Source organism: Pinus tabuliformis, chromosome 3_1 (assembly GCF_031772625.1).
Source record: "Pinus tabuliformis cultivar Carrire ecotype Pingquan chromosome 3_1, CPIR1, whole genome shotgun sequence".
Taxonomy (NCBI): domain Eukaryota; kingdom Viridiplantae; phylum Streptophyta; class Pinopsida; order Pinales; family Pinaceae; genus Pinus; species Pinus tabuliformis.
The window spans coordinates 197,903,102-197,919,699 of NC_142301.1; the positions used below are offsets into that span (position 1 = coordinate 197,903,102).

General features: G+C 36.0%; 1 protein-coding gene across 1 annotated transcript; it reads right to left on the minus strand.

The window, feature by feature from the left end:
- Window positions 1-396: 396 nt before the first annotated feature.
- LOC149186482 (pentatricopeptide repeat-containing protein At3g49170, chloroplastic-like) lies at window positions 397-5,230 on the minus strand. The gene is made up of 2 exons (XM_089411009.1): window positions 4,877-5,230; window positions 397-4,727 (listed from the first exon to the last, which is right to left on the minus strand). Exons 1-2 carry the CDS (start codon window positions 4,985-4,987, stop codon window positions 2,124-2,126), a joined length of 2,715 nt encoding a protein of 904 aa, XP_089267135.1. The 5' UTR covers window positions 4,988-5,230; the 3' UTR covers window positions 397-2,123.
- Window positions 5,231-16,598: the final 11,368 nt, after the last annotated feature.

The following is a 16,598-nucleotide window of genomic DNA, read 5'->3' on the forward strand; positions in this document are numbered from 1 at the left end:
AAGGAAAATGTAGAGCACACCCACATGACAAGCTGTAGGAAAACCATTTAAGAATCATTCTCTCAGAAAGTTCTCCCACTACAATCAGCGCTATTGAAGACCCACATATCCAGTGAAAAACAGATGGTAAGAGACTTCCCCATTTTCATCCTGACCACCTGCTGATTTTTCTTCTCCTTCCTGTTTTTCAGATTGTTTACAACATGCTTCTTGAAAACCAGATCATATGTTAAAATTTTAAACTCAATCCTCGATGGAAGATCCAATTAAAATTTCCTCAATCAAATATCCAACTCCCAACGTTGGTACTCTCAGAATAGGCCGCTGTAATTAGGTAAGGATGAGATAGAAACATTGCCCTCAACCAAAATAACTCAACAGCATTAAGATTTCCAGTAAGGAAACTTTCACCTTAACAGATTATTCGGGGCAAAGGAAAATGTAGAGCACACCCACATGACAAGCGGTAGGAAAACCATTTAAGAATCATTCTCTCAGAAAGTTCTCCCACTACAATCAGCGCTATTGAAGACCCGCATATCCAGTGAAAAACAGATGGTAAGAGACTTCCCCATTTTCATCCTGACCACCTGCTGATTTTTCTTCTCCTTCCTGTTTTTCAGATTGTTTACAACATGCTTCTTGAAAACCAGATCATATATTAAAATTTTAAACTCAATCCTCGATGGAAGATCCAATTAAAATTTCCTCAATCAAATATCCAACTCCCAACGTTGGTACTCTCAGAATAGGCCGCTGTAATTAGGTAAGGATGAGATAGAAACATTGCCCTCAACCAAAATAACTCAAAAGCATTAAGATTTCCAGTAAGGAAACTTTCACCTTAACAGATTATCGTACCCTTGAAGTAGGGCCATGAAAAGCTTCTCCAACACAATAATTGCTGTTATGCACTATAGCACCGGGAGATGAAACCTTCAAGGTAACCAGTGCTGGCTGCCTTCTTTATCTGCGCAGGAATGCCGACAGTAGCAGAATCTTTTTCTTATGTAATGCCATATTTTGAAACATGCCCTTTAAAATTATTGGGAGTTTGATTTCAATGGTGGCAAAGGAAAATGTAGAGCACACCCACATGACAAGCTGTAGGAAAACCATTTAAGAATCATTCTCTCAGAAAGTTCTCCCACTACAATCAGCGCTATTGAAGACCCGCATATCCAGTGAAAAACAGATGGTAAGAGACTTCCCCATTTTCATCCTGACCACCTGCTGATTTTTCTTCTCCTTCCTGTTTTTCAGATTGTTTACAACATGCTTCTTGAAAACCAGATCATATATTAAAATTTTAAACTCAATCCTCGATGGAAGATCCAATTAAAATTTCCTCAATCAAATATCCAACTCCCAACGTTGGTACTCTCAGAATAGGCCGCTGTAATTAGGTAAGGATGAGATAGAAACATTGCCCTCAACCAAAATAACTCAACAGCATTAAGATTTCCAGTAAGGAAACTTTCACCTTAACAGAGTATTCGGGGCAAAGGAAAATGTAGAGCACACCCACATGACAAGCTGTAGGAAAACCATTTAAGAATCATTCTCTCAGAAAGTTCTCCCACTACAATCAGCGCTATTGAAGACCCGCATATCCAGTGAAAAACAGATGGTAAGAGACTTCCCCATTTTCATCCTGACCACCTGCTGATTTTTCTTCTCCTTCCTGTTTTTCAGATTGTTTACAACATGCTTCTTGAAAACCAGATCATATATTAAAATTTTAAACTCAATCCTCGATGGAAGATCCAATTAAAATTTCCTCAATCAAATATCCAACTCCCAACGTTGGTACTCTCAGAATAGGCCGCTGTAATTAGGTAAGGATGAGATAGAAACATTGCCCTCAACCAAAATAACTCAAAAGCATTAAGATTTCCAGTAAGGAAACTTTCACCTTAACAGATTATCGTACCCTTGAAGTAGGGCCATGAAAAGCTTCTCCAACACAATAATTGCTGTTATGCACTATAGCACCGGGAGATGAAACCTTCAAGGTAACCAGATGTGAGACGGCCAAGGGAATGATTAATTTGCATAGCCTGTGACCTCTGTAGCAATGACAAGATAGCAATATGTACCTTTTGCTTGTGGATCACTCAGCATTACCAATAATCCCCGCAAGAGCATAAACCATCCTTGAAATGATGAAAGCGATTTGCATCCCTTACAACAATTTCCCGCTCAACAATCTTGGAAATGTGCTTGGTGGCGGTGTGGCAGTCACCACACACACGAAGGTTCTTGAAAATTCGAATACATGTGCCAGGGGGTGTGACAATAAGTCCAAATGCAATGGCCAGCTTTTCACTATGGTACCATAGAAATTGTTCCTTCTGCTCCTCCTCTACATCGTGCAACACAAAGTTTGTATCTGGCACATAACCTAGCTTCTTCATTTGTAGAGTTAATTCATCCAACTTTGCATAGATCTCTTCTGTCAGTGGGTGCGACCTATCCCTAACAAAAAACATATGCACTCTGTTCTTTATCTCAATCCAGCTGCATCCTGCCTCTTTGGTTAACTGTCTATCTTTCATCATTTTTCTCACTTTTGCGACAGCATCCCACTGCCCAGCTGCAGCATACATATTTGATAGCAGAACATATGTTGTAGGTTCTTGGGGTTCCAACTCAAGCAGGCGTTCTGCTGCACGTTTTCCTAGATCTATATTAGCATGGATTCTGCAGGCCCCAAGTAATGTTCGCCACACCAGAGCATCAGGTTTGAATGGCATTTCATTGATAACAGCTTCCGCCTCATCCAGATGCCCAGCACGACCTAGAAGGTCAACCACGCAGGCATAATGCTCTAAACTTGGCAATAGTCCATGTTCATGACTCATGGAAGCAAAGTATCGATGGCCTTCATCCACCAATCCTACATGGCTGCATGCAGAGAGAACACCAATGAATGTAATGTGGTTTGGCTTCACACCTAGCCCACGCATTTGTTCAAAGAGATTAAGAGCTTCTTTTGCATATCCATGTTGGGCATATCCTGTAATAATCGCAGTCCATGAGATGACATTTCGTTCAAGTATTTTGTCAAAAACTTTACGTGCATCCTCTATACTCCCACATCTAGCATACATGGTAATGAGGGCATTTTCCACAGATATATCTGACTGAAAGCCAGTTTTCAGGATAATGGTGTGGACCTGCATACCCTGGTCTAGGGCTGTTATACCAGCACATGCACTCAGAACACTAGCAAAGGTGAACGCATCAATCTTCACACCCTCCATTTGAGTTTGGCGAAACAATTTATAGGCTACCTCACCATGCCCATTTTGGGCATATCCTGCAATTATTGCATTCCACGAAATTACATTTCGTTCTAATATTTCATCGAACACCTTACGAGCATCCTCTATGGTTCCGCATCGAGCATACATTGTAACAATGGAATTGGCAACACATAAATCTGTTTCAAGACTAGTTTTGACAATGTGGGCATGGTTTTGCTTACCCTGTTCCAGATCAGCCATGCTGGCACAAGCCTTGAGGACACTAGCAAAGGTGAAACCGTTTGGCTTCACACCAGACCGTTTCATTTTGACAAAAAGATTGATAGCCTCCTGAGCATGCCCTGAACTCTGTGAGTAACCTACCATTAACGCAGTCCATGTTACCACATTCTGCTGTGGCATTCTGTCAAACACCTTGCGTGCATCTACCATACAGTCTACTTGCGAACACTTAACATACATGTCAACAAGCGCACTTCCCACACAAACATCTAACTCAACCCCAATCTTGATTGCTTCAGCATGGACCTGCTGCCCTTCATCCAAGGCTTCTAGGTTAGCGCATGCACAAAGGGCACTAGATAAGCTAAACCGGTCAGACTTTACACCTACCAGTTGCATCTTCTGAAAGAGTTTAAGGGCTTCCTCACTATCCTCACTCTGCACATACCTTGTAATCATTCCAGTCCATGAAACCGCATTCCGTTCAGGCATATTATCAAACACCCTGCGTGCATCCCCCATATTTCCCCACTTCGCGTGCATTTCAACAAGAGCACTTGCGACATGCACATCAGATAGATATCCAGTTTTGACAACGTGGGCATATACCTGCTTGCCCTGGTCCATATATTCAGGGCTAGTGCACGCCTTAAGAACACTGCCGAATGTAAATTGATTTGGTTGGATACCTACCCTTAGCATTTCACAAAAAAGTGTCAAAGCGCGATCACCCTGATCATTCTGGGCATAACATGAAACCATTGAAGTCCATGATACAACCTCTATTTCCGACATTTTGACGAAAACATGGCAGGCATCAGCTACACATCCACACTTGGCATACATGTTGATAAGACTACACACTATGGCTTTGTCTGGCTCGATTCCAAACTTTATCATATGGGCATGAACCCTCCTGCCTTCTGAAAGGTTTTTCATATTGCCACAGCCCTTCAAAAGAAGCACATAGGTTTTGGCGGATGCCCTAATATCATTTTGGTCCATACGATGCAAAATATATACAGCTTCCATCAATCTGCCTTCTTTGCACAGTGTTCCCAAATCCTTACTAAGCCCTACAAAATTCTCGTTTCCCCCAATACTATCGGAACACTTTTCCTGACCTGAAAGCTGAAAGTTCCTAACCTGACCAAAATGTGGGTGTCTGACAATTGTACTTGTAAGTTTTACTGACAACAATTTTTCATAGATGACGGGGTTTGTACCAAAAAATGTCTGCAGAGCAAATACAAAAATTAAACAGATGCACAGAAACCCATTTGAATTTTGAAGTTTCTATGGCAGCCCAGATGCAGGAAATGCAATGGATGACAGTAAATTATGGGGATAAAGCGTTTGAAGTACTTTAGAATTAAGGAACATACCTTGTGAAACAACGGAGCACAAATTGGATTGTTCAGTTCCAATTCTTTCCTGTGCAATGTAGAAATAGGCATGGAGAGCACTGAATTTGTAAACACAGCCATGATTGGCATTCATGCAATCAATTACAAAATCCAATTCGTTATGTACACTGCTAAAAATTGCTTTCAAAAAATGAGATTAGGGTGTGGTTATGTTGCTGCCATGGTCGGATATCGCAAAGCTTCCATGCAACACGACAAAGATTGGGCATCAATCAAAAAGACCACTAATTTGAGATTTTCCTCTTCAAGCGGAGTCAATTTGCTGGAGCTTGAAAGTGAGAACTCAGCGAGCAAAATCGCAATACTTGCAGCTTCAAACGATAGAAGCGGGGTCGTTTTCCAACTGCTGGTCACAGATGATGTATATCATCTCATTATTAGATTTTTAACCTTTCATAATTTAAAACCTTTATCATAAATTAATTTTTAAGAATGAAAAAGTAGTTGAAATTTATAATAAATTTGTCATTTGTAAAACATTAATAATTGTTTTAAAGTGATATTAATTAAGCCGCGTTTCCCTCTGAAAACACTCCCGCCGAAATGCCACTCTGTCACCTTTAGCACCCTTTGATCAATTGTTAGACGATTCAAAAAATTTTAACCATTAGATCTCATCACCGCTCCAACTGCTTCAACTATGAAAAGCGTCCCGATCGACGCAGCCCATTTTCTGAACGCTTCATCCCGATCGACGCAGCGCATTTTCTGAACGCTTCCCCTTTTTTCTGCGTAAAGCTGGCCACATGAAAAAGAATGTGGAGAAGAGATGGCAGTAGACCCAGCCCATTTTCTCAACGCTTCCCTTTTTTTCTGCATAAAGCTGGCCATATGAAAAAGAATGTGGAGAAGACATGCCATTACTGCCTGAATGGACACAACTAGTGCTGGCTGCTTTCTTTATCTGCGCAGGAATGCCGACAGTAGCAGAATCTTTTTCTTATGTAATGCCATATTTTGAAACATGCCCTTTAAAATTATTGGGAGTTTGATTTCAATGGTGGCATTCCTCCCATAGACTCATCCTGGAAACCCATACAATTTTTCTTTTCAAACGATTGCATCAATTTTTTGTTGATGGCATCCGTGCCCAGAGGGAATTCTTCCCTTCTGATCAAGGTACCATTCCGTCATTTTGCTTTCAGTTTTTTCAATTGAGCACGCCCATTTCTATTTTATCAATTTTATGGAGATATGTGCGTGGTGATATTGATTGTTTTTTGCAGAGGGGCTGAGCAGCAGATCGAATCTCCATAGTGAACAATTGGAGTTGTGGGTCAATCCATTCCTGGAGACTTGGACGAAGAGATTGATGGATTGCATCGTAAGGTTTTCCAGCTCAAAAATGTAGACCATGCATCCCATATTTGTTAACCCTTGTTTATCTACAAACCCTAATAAAGGGATCCTGTATTAATTTCTGTAATGAAATTGCTCTGTAATTTTTGCAGTAGTTTGTGAAGGTAATCTTGGCCTTTTGTATTATTTTCATGAACTTCCAGATAGCTCAGAAGATAGAGTCAGAGGCTAGGTTCCAAAATGGGTTTCTCAACCAGCTGGTAAGGATGAATTCTCTCAATATTTCCTTTTCTTGAAAATGAACTTTTCAAAAATGTAATCATATCACAAATATAGGATCACCGTCTCAGGAATTTAGGGCAAAATATGCCAGAAAAAGAATAAAAATAGAGGACAGCCTCATGCTCAAAATTTTAAACAAAACTTACACGACTGTAGTTTGATGCAATATTTATTTTCTTCCTTTTTAGAAGTTATTTTGATAAACACACCTTAGGGTCGAGGTTTCACCACATAACACGGACTTTCTTCTGCTCAGGTGCTAGGCCTGATGGGTTTCTGTTCTACCAGAGTTGCACAGGGCTTACACTGTCCCTTACCACTTTTTGAAATGCCATTCGGGTGGGGCAGACGAGAGCAAGAAAGAAAACCCCAATGGATGGCTTAATTTTTACATTTGGGCTACCTATTTTTTGGTTAAATCCCATGTAAAATGGAATGTGGTGTACATTATTGTTTCAGTGATAGAAAATTGAAGCATATTCTGAGACAACAATCGGTTTTTAATTAAGATAGAAATATGAAACCTGACTGTTGGATTACTGGGTCTACCAAAAGCGTATCATTTAAGGCTTTTCAATTGAATTTGTGTGAAATGCAGATTTTAGGCTGGAATTTGGCATTCAGTAACTTATTTTTGTAGGGAAGAGAAGTCTCTCAAAAAAAATCAAAACAGAACAGAGATCTATAGGCCATTTACAGCATTGCACAGTAGAATGGTTGCTTCTTGTTCTTTTGGGTATTTGTTATTAATTTGCGTCTCTAATTTGTGTAGCTTATTTTTAAAAGCTGTCTTGGTCATCTAATTATGCAATGACATTGTTGTGGCAGTAAATGACAATGATGAAAGGTCAACCTGGAGTTAACAACATGAAAAGATTAAACATAAATATAATGCCGAAGGGTTCTAACAAAAAGTCAAAAATCTCCTTACCGTGTTACATGATAGTGCACGACAACATACATAACTAAGTGCATAAATATGTGCCCCTGGAATAATATGTACAGAAAAACCCAATGCAAACATTTTTTTTGGTCGATGGCGGTATTTACATATATATGACTCGAAGTCCAAGTTCACTTTCACATTACCAGCCACGTGAAAATTTCATGATGGTAAACCTGTGTAATTTAATTGATTGATTAATAATTTAATTTCATAAAAAGTGGAGAATGTGGTTTTTATTTTTATATAAATTGATTTATTTGAATTAAGAAAATTAAAGATCAAAATGGTGTATATATATGTGTAAAATTGTATTTATATTGAGTGAGATGGTATGTTTTTTTGTCATTTCAATTGTATTTTTGAATACATAAATAGGTTCAACACTTTAAACAATTATTTTTATTGGTTTAATATTACAAGTATTTTGTAGATTTTTAATATGGTTAAATTATATCTTAGTTGATTGATTGATAATTTAATTTAGTAAAAAGCGGAGAAATTGGCTTTTAATTATTATATAAATTGATTTATTTGAATTAAGAAAATTAAAAATCAGAGTGGTGTATATATATATGCAAAGTTATATTTATATTGGGTGAGATTGTATGTTTTCTTTGTTATTTGGATTGTATTTTTGAACCCTTAGAGTGTGTATATTAGATAGCTAAAAAATGATAAAAAGGTTCAATAGTTAAACTATACTAATTAAAATAGTGCAGTCTAATTATAACAAGTTTTTATTTTTTTCCAAAATTTAAGAAGACAAATTTCAATGAGATTCTAGGGATATAATTTGTAACACTGCAATATTGTTAAATTATATCTTAATTGATTGATTGATAATTCAATTTAGTAAAAAGTGGAGAAGTTGGCTTTTATTTATTATATAAATTGATTCATTTGAATCAAGAAAATTAAAAATCAAAGCAATATATATATATATATATATATATATATATACATGCAAATTTATATTTATACTGGGTGAGATTGTACGTTTTCTTTGTTATTTGGATTGTATTTTTGAACCCTTAGATTGTGTAGATTAGATAGCTAAAAAATGATAAGGTTCAATAGTTAAACTATACTAATTAAAATAGTGCAGTCTAATTATAACAAGTTTTTATTTTTTTCCAAAATTTAAGAAGACAAATTTCAATGAGATTCTAGGGATATAATTTGTAACACTACAATATCGTCAAATTATATCTTAATTGATTGATCGATAATTCAATTTAGTAAAAAGTGGAGAAATTGGCTTTTATTTATTATATAAATTGGTTCATTTGAATCAAGAAAATTAAAAATCAAAGCGATATATATATATGTATATATATATATATATATATATATATATATATGCAAAGTTATATTTATATTGGGTGAGATTGTATGTTTTTTCTGTTATTTTAATTGTATTTTTGAACCCTTAGATTTTGTAGATTAGATAGCTAAAAAATGATAAAAATGTTCAATAGTTAAACTATACTAATTAAAATAATGCAGTGTAATTATAAAAAGTTTTTTTTTTTTCAAAATTTAAGAAAACAAATTTCAATGGGGTTTTAGGGATATAATTTGTAACACTACAATATGGTTAAATATTATCTTGATTGATTGATTGATAATTTAATAAATTATATCTTAATTGATTGAGTGATAATTTAATTTAGTATTGGCTATTACTTATTATATAAATTGATTCATTTGAATTAAAAAAATTAAAAATCAAAGTGGTGTATATATATGCAAAGTTATATCTATATTGGGTGAGATTGTAAGTTTTTTTTGTTATTTGAATTGTATTTTTGAACCCTTAGATTGTGTAGATTAGATTGCTAAAAAATGATAAGAAGGTCTAATAGTTAAACTATACTAATTAAAATAATGCAGTCAAATTTCAATGGGATTCTAGGGATATAATTTGTAACACTACTTATCATATCACTTTTGTTTTTATGGGTTATAGGAGGTGTCACTGACATTTTAAGTCAAATTTCTCAATTATCATTAATATACCAAGTTACAAAAATGTCAAATATCTAAAACTTTGCAGAAATATCTTAAACTGACAAGATTTCTTAAACTGAAAAGATTGTGAGGCTCCTAAGGAAGCATAAGGGGGCTTCAACCTTTAGGCTTTTAAATACCATCTGGAGCTCCCTTAGATCTGTAAAAGACCCACTTGACCCCAAGAATATGAAGGGTGTGTTGAAGAATCTATGGCATTTAGGAATTAGTGAGATTCTTCGTGTTCATGATAACAATTTGTGAAGTTCTTGATCATCATATTATTATTAGTGTGTGATTCAAACTGCTATCAAAACAAAACAAACAAGAACACAAAGTAGTATTTGGCTTTCTAACACGCATCATCATTGTCTCTCTTAGGGTCATACCCACCGGGGTGTTCTCTGAGTATTCCCTACTAGGAATATTCTCATCTTGGGTTCCCAGCCCTCAAGAATATCGACCCTCTTGCCCACTCTTGTCTTGGATACCCTAGCACATCCTCAAGGAGTGTCAAATGCCAGATGATTACACAATCCTCCATTCTTTCTTCCAAACTAAAGACAAGAATGTTGTGTCTAACTCTCCCTCTTAACCAGGGATGAGTTCCAAGTTTTTTTTTTACTCAGAAACCTACTCAAGTTCCTTTACTCATAGGAACCTCCCAGAGCTCCCTCTTACCAAGGGACTCTATCATCAGTACTTTAAAGGGTCTCCTAGTTGATTGATGATCCAAGACCTCGATGTCATCAATTTCTTCATATGTAGGGTTCAGCCATCCATCACTTTCCTCCTTCATGTCATACCTTCTTTCCCGGAAAGTATCCTCCTTTACATCTAGGGTTTCCTTCATAGGGAGATCCTTTTTCCTTTTGATCATGCCTAATCCATGTTATGTGAAACCATATGTCATGACATCACAATATTAAATACAAGTACAAGCATACATACCTCATTCTTCCTTTAGCTTTCTTAATCGAAAATTAGAATATGGATTTCATGGTCTTAGAAATTTTAAGTGGAACACACACACACACATATAGATTGTAGACATTGGGCTATTAATATCATGGTAATGTACAATGACGCTTCTCCAATTTATGCCTTACGGCGTTTCCTTTGCAACTTTTGGTGCAATTGCTAGTTTAAATTTTGGCAATATGGAAGTGTATTACAAAATACATGTTTCGATGTTTATCATAAATTAATAAAATTCTCATGACATAAAAAACACACCAACCCTTAGTTGCAAAAATTATATAAAAAAATAAAGTGTGAATTAAAATTCCACAACCCACGGAAAAATGATGCCCCTCGTATCTGACCACAAATTAGCCCGTGACTTTTTAAAATTTTCTCTTGCAATGGCCTTAATTACAGCCCGTGACATTTCAAAATTTTCTCTTGCGATGGGCCATTATCACTTGGTTGGAAAATAACGACCCTGTCCCATGTCCACAGAGTTCAAAACGTCTCGCTACACCCAAACTAAAAGTCCTCCGTTCCATCACTATCGCACGCCGAAAAGTAAAGTAAACGTGAAATTTATGCACCACAGTTCTAGCGGTTTCCATCATATTGAATATTTCATTGTTTGCAACAAACGGATTTCTACGGCTATTCCACAAGACAGGATTGCGTTCTTGTTTCTTCTTTTTTTCATTTATTCATATCACTTTAAGGCATTGGAAAGCACGTACCCCACGTTATTTCATTTTTGAGAGTTTGGAAGTTGGTATTAATGTTCCAAAATCATCGGGAGTTTTAATGGGGACTTTGGAGCTTTTGGGAAGCTCTAGTGCAACAGATTTTGATGTTTAGGATACTTATTTTGAGCAGATTTTGATGTTTTGAGGATCTATTTTGAGCAGGGAACGTACCATTTGTTTATTTTCTGAGTGATACATGTCAAGTGGGGTTGGACTCCATGAACTCTATAAAGCCACAGAGACGTGGAGATGTAGCAAAGTTTTCAACAAAATATAGACACTTGGCAATCATTCCTTGACAACTTTTGTTGCAAATCTTGAATTTCAACAATTGCAAATAAGTATGCTCTCTTGAAGCCTATCTTGAAGCTTTAATGATAAGATGCAATAAATTATAGTGATGGTCAGAAAGAGAAAGAGTAGTGTGTGTATTAATTTTATTTTTTAAATTTCCAAGCTTGAATTTTGAAGTTGAATATAATTTAACATTGCATGAAATCACATAATAATCGAGTAATAACAATGTTTTTTCCCAGTTTGGGAGTTCCACATGTTTCTTTGTTGGGAAGGAATTTGATTGGTAGTGTTTCAAAGTTCAATCTTTTACCCCCCGATTGGGATGTGCGCTAGAGAGAAATTCCATCATGGTGAATTAATGGGGGTCTCCTCAAGGTAAAAACCCACAACCATCCACATGCTCGAGGCATATGGTGTGGTGGCCACATACATGTGAGCTATTAAAGTTCCCCCTAAAGGTGATAGCATTTGGTAATTGGTAAGTTTCTCTGCGAGGGAAGTCGGTAATCGTGTAGTGTATGGTAAAGGATTGTTGAAGAGTGGTGGTGTTGAGATTTGTGGATCAATGCAGGAGCAAGCGAGGTGGCGGTCATGGCTTCTCCCCACGTTGGTTAATGGGTATTTGGTTTGCCATCTTTTTCTCTCCTCCATGCATCAGCTGAACTGTTTGATGGAATTCGGATTGTATGGTTTTGAACCATTGGGGTTTCAAAGGAAGAGGAGCATCATGCATTTGCATGTGTTTGGGCATCTGAAGTAGGTCCAATCGCCTAGTATTGTTTCTATGTCTGTTGTTCTTGGCAAACTTTTATCGAGGATGGGGTTATATTGGGAGCTTGTCTCTAGGGTTCGTTTCTAGGATTACCTCCTGTCTTGACCTAACATCGAAAGGGATTGGGGAATGGTAGGTCTCAACTTCGTTTATGGATTATGTCTTTTTGAATTTCCTTGGGGAAGGTCAGGGTTTTTCCTTTGGATGTATTGGGGCACAGTTAATCTCTGTGGGTTTCGTCTCTGCGAGCCCTATGGTCTCTGCCCCTATGGGTGTTGTCTCTAGTGTATGTTTGTGCCTCACCTCTGGTTTGGGAATAGGGTTTGTTTCTATGGATTAAGCTTTTTTGTTTTCTCCATACCAATTATTGATTGTTATGTTAGCTAGATCTTGGAAATGGGGGTCGCATCTCTGTCCGGGTTGGTCAGTAACGGATGTCTACAATGGAAGAGGAGGTGGGTAATCCCTCAAGTTCTATACTGGAAATTATTGGTTCATGTTTCTTCTATGAAAGGTGTACGGGGCGGTAGTGTCTCCTAGAAGCTGGGAGCTTCTGGGCTTGGACTACCACCTATGCAAGTAACTAGATTAGTCACAAATTTCACAGAAAAGTGTAGTTGTAATGCAATGGTTCGGTTAGCAACAACAAAGGCGAGAAGCCCATCCTCGAGGGGCCGCAGTAGAAGAACCAGGGGGGCCTCGGCTGCAGGGCATCCTAGCTCCTCTGGGGGCAGAACGTAGGGCCGAAAGCCAATTTCCAGCATCATAAATGATGCGGTTACAACTTATCATGAAGACACTTCGAAAGAAATTCGACAATTAATGGAAGAATGGGAAGCAGATCTGAACAGGAAGGTCGGCATAATGGAAATCGACATGGAACACTGGTGACCTATGGTGTAGGACCGAGGGCACACACGAGGTCGCATCACTCAATTTAAACAAACTTTGTTCTTGTATTGGTCTATGAAGAGTATCGTCGCAAAAGATTTGGAACAGATTTCTCTGGGTATGGAAGCAGTTGTACAGGATTTTCCTAACTACAAACAGGAATTTCAGAAGCTCCACTTTCAGATGCAAAAGTAGGATGGTCGACTTCGGCGTATTGAAGAACATCTTCCTTGTATTCTCCCACAGACAGAGCTCCCGGGATCTAATGTTAAGGACCTAGCTCCGGTGGAGTCTGCGTCTGCTGATGGTGCAGAGTAATTTGATTGTTGGTATCTCAATTTTCTTTTCTTTTATGTATGTGGGAAACATTTAGTTTTCAGTATATTGATAGTTATGTTTTAGGTATATATAATTCAGGCAATGCAAAGACAATCAGACTTATTTAACTGGGTTAGAAAGACTTGTTATTTTTTGTTACTGGTTGGCATATCATGTTTATAGGTGGTCGGCAGACTTGGTTTCCCTCTGGGCAAGTTGAGGCCACCTAACGATTTGTATGTGGATCTAACTTGTTTTTTTATATATTAATGAAAAAGGAAGGACCTACCAAGCTTACAAAAAAAAAAGTTCAATATTTTACATATTTCTTAGCAAGATGGAATTTGATTGACAAGTTTTGGATGGAAATAAATTATTTATTTTATTTTTATTCTTAATATATATTATATTTGGGCTAAGCTTCTAATGGATACTTGTTCCCCCCTACCCGAAGTACTGATGTATCGAAAACTCGTGAAAATATATATATATATATATATATATATATATATATATATATATATCCAGGTAATTTTTCTGATTAATTTTTCCAAAATCTTATAGAAATTTTTAAGAATTGTAAGTTTAAATTGTTTAATTTGAAAAATTCAAGCGAGTTGTCTTTAGTGTGACTTTTTGGAAGCTTTTTCGGTGGGTTTTTCTAGTCTAATTTCTCTAAAATCCAGCAGGAATTTATTGAAATCACAAGCTTGATGGGTAACCCCTGCACAATTGAAGTGCCCTGAGGTTTTTTAGGGTGCTAAATCCATATATACAATCAAAAATCACAAGCTTGATGGGTAACCCCTGCACAATCGAAGTGCCCTAGGGGATTTTCAGGGTGTTAAATCCATATATACAATCAAAAAAATAGTTTAAATAACAGAAATCAAGATTTCACCTCAAATTTTTCCGCCTGATTCTGGCACTGGAAAGTTCAAAAGGTCGCACTAAAGACAACTCCAAATTCAAGTGCCTTGTTATTTTCCAAGTTATTAAATCCATTTATGCATTCAAAAATGCATTTTAAACAACAACAAAAAATCAATCTCATCCGAAATTGTATCTTGGAATTCTTAGAAAAAATATATTTTATCTATTAATTAGAGCACACTATCCTCAAATAATAAAAAGAAAAAACATACAAAACGATAGTTATTACTAAATACTATCCTTAAATGTAAATCAATTCATTAGTTTTATTTTATAAAACATACAACTTGTCCACGGGTCTTGGATAGACAGTGATTGAGTGCTCTATGAAGGCACTCCTTGATGTTAAGTAGTCACTGGTTCAATTCCCCACTCTATTAAAACACTCCTTGATGTGAAATAGTCATTGGTGCAATTGAGATATATAGACAGTGATTGAGTGCTCTATGAAGGCACTCCTTGATGTTAAGTAGTCACTGGTTCAATTCCCCACTCTATTAAAACACTCCTTGATGTGAAATAGTCACTGGTGCAATTGAGATATAGTTCGGCCAAACTTACAAAAAAAATATACAACTTAAAATAAATATTTAGTAATCTATTCCCCTAAATATATAATTAGTAATTTATATATATAATAAAAATAAAAAGGAAAAACTTAAAACTTTTCACTTTTCCATCTCCTTTCTTTACTTTTATATATATAAAATGAATACCAACTCTTACATGAATAGAACAGTTTTACATCATATGCCAAGACCAATAACAATACCATTTGTGAAAACAAAAATAAATAAAATACAAATATATTTCTAACGAAAAAACTATTTAATTTAATCTTAGAGCTCAGTTAAAAGAAGATATAACAATTTGTGCTTAAGTTTGGGCTTCCAAAAGCAGGACGAGATTAATATTTTTTAAAGAAATTGTATCTTAGGTCACAATTTTACCAATCTCGTTCTTACGATATTTAATGTAAACAGGATAAATTCAATCATGTATCAATTCTCCTGTCAGGGTTTTATAGTTTTATAATACTAACATTTGTATCAAATGTTGCAAAGGAAACGCCGTAAAGCATAAATTAAGAAGAATCATGACATATAGATCACTGAATATAAAAATTAGTAAACAATATGACATTCAAAAGCTTGATCAAAAGATTAAAGTCTTTAACCATTTTCTCTTAAGGTGATTGGATTTTCATTTACTTGTCCTTGCTTAACTTTTTTTGTGCATTTAGATTACTTTTTTCCAAATTGACAAATTCAAAATTGACCATAAATGAACTAGTTTAAAGCAGAGCTATGAATAGATATATCAATAAAATATCAATACAACTAGTCACTGGTATAACAACTTTACACTCTTTGATATTAGAGGAGTGGATATTTTGTTGAAAATTAATTATAGAGTCTTGACTATTTAGTATATCATGACATTGAGTAGGTTGAATGCCTAGGTCCAATCCTTTCAAATAAATGAATCTTAGAGAAGTGGAACTTTTGTTGAGCATTGATTAAATAATTCTTTTAGTTGACATAACAACTTTAATTTACTATTCAGAGGTACCATGGTGAACTCGTATGGTAGAAACCACGAGATTTCCTTTATTTAGCATGATATTATGTGAGACTTGGTTATGTATTTGACCAGGTAGAGGCCTATAAATAAACAAAAAAATATTTTTATGACTCAGAAAGCAGACTCTATTCCCAAAAAGTGGAAAAAGGTCTCCACTAGTAGTCATTTCTCACCATTTTTCAATATTGAATTGTCTCACTTCATCAAAAGCTTGCAGTCTTTTAAATTCTACCTTCACATAATTTGATTCTGAATGTGTTAATTTATGCATTATTGTATGTAGGTCTAATGGAGGAGAAGGATTGGTGTCATACATAAATTTCACAATTACTATTAGGTTACTCGAACAAAATGCTTGATACATGAAAAAAAATAAAAATAAAACTCTACATGTGCATTTTTGTACCTTCTCTTCTTCAAGCAAATAATTTTCAATTTATGTTCCACGAAGAGATGTTGGTCAAGGCTGTTATAATCTTAATTAATCAAAGTACTAGAGGGAGCAATTTTAACTTAACTCTGACTAGGTGGAGTAGCGTACTCCAATAGAATGGATACAAAGAAAGGACCAGCTTGTTTGATCTTCTTTGATCAAAAACTCAACAGGTGGTGAGATTAATGAAATATTCATAAGAAATG

What these genes read in the sequence shown, in the direction of transcription:
- LOC149186482 (XM_089411009.1), bottom strand. Translation starts at nt 4,987, where the DNA reads ATGCCAATCATGGCTGTGTTTACAAATTCAGTGCTCTCCATGCCTATT. An exon ending in GTGCTCCGTTGTTTCACAAG is followed by an intron (nt 4,728 to 4,876) that starts GTATGTTCCTTA and finishes TTTGCTCTGCAG; the next exon opens with ACATTTTTTGGTACAAACCC.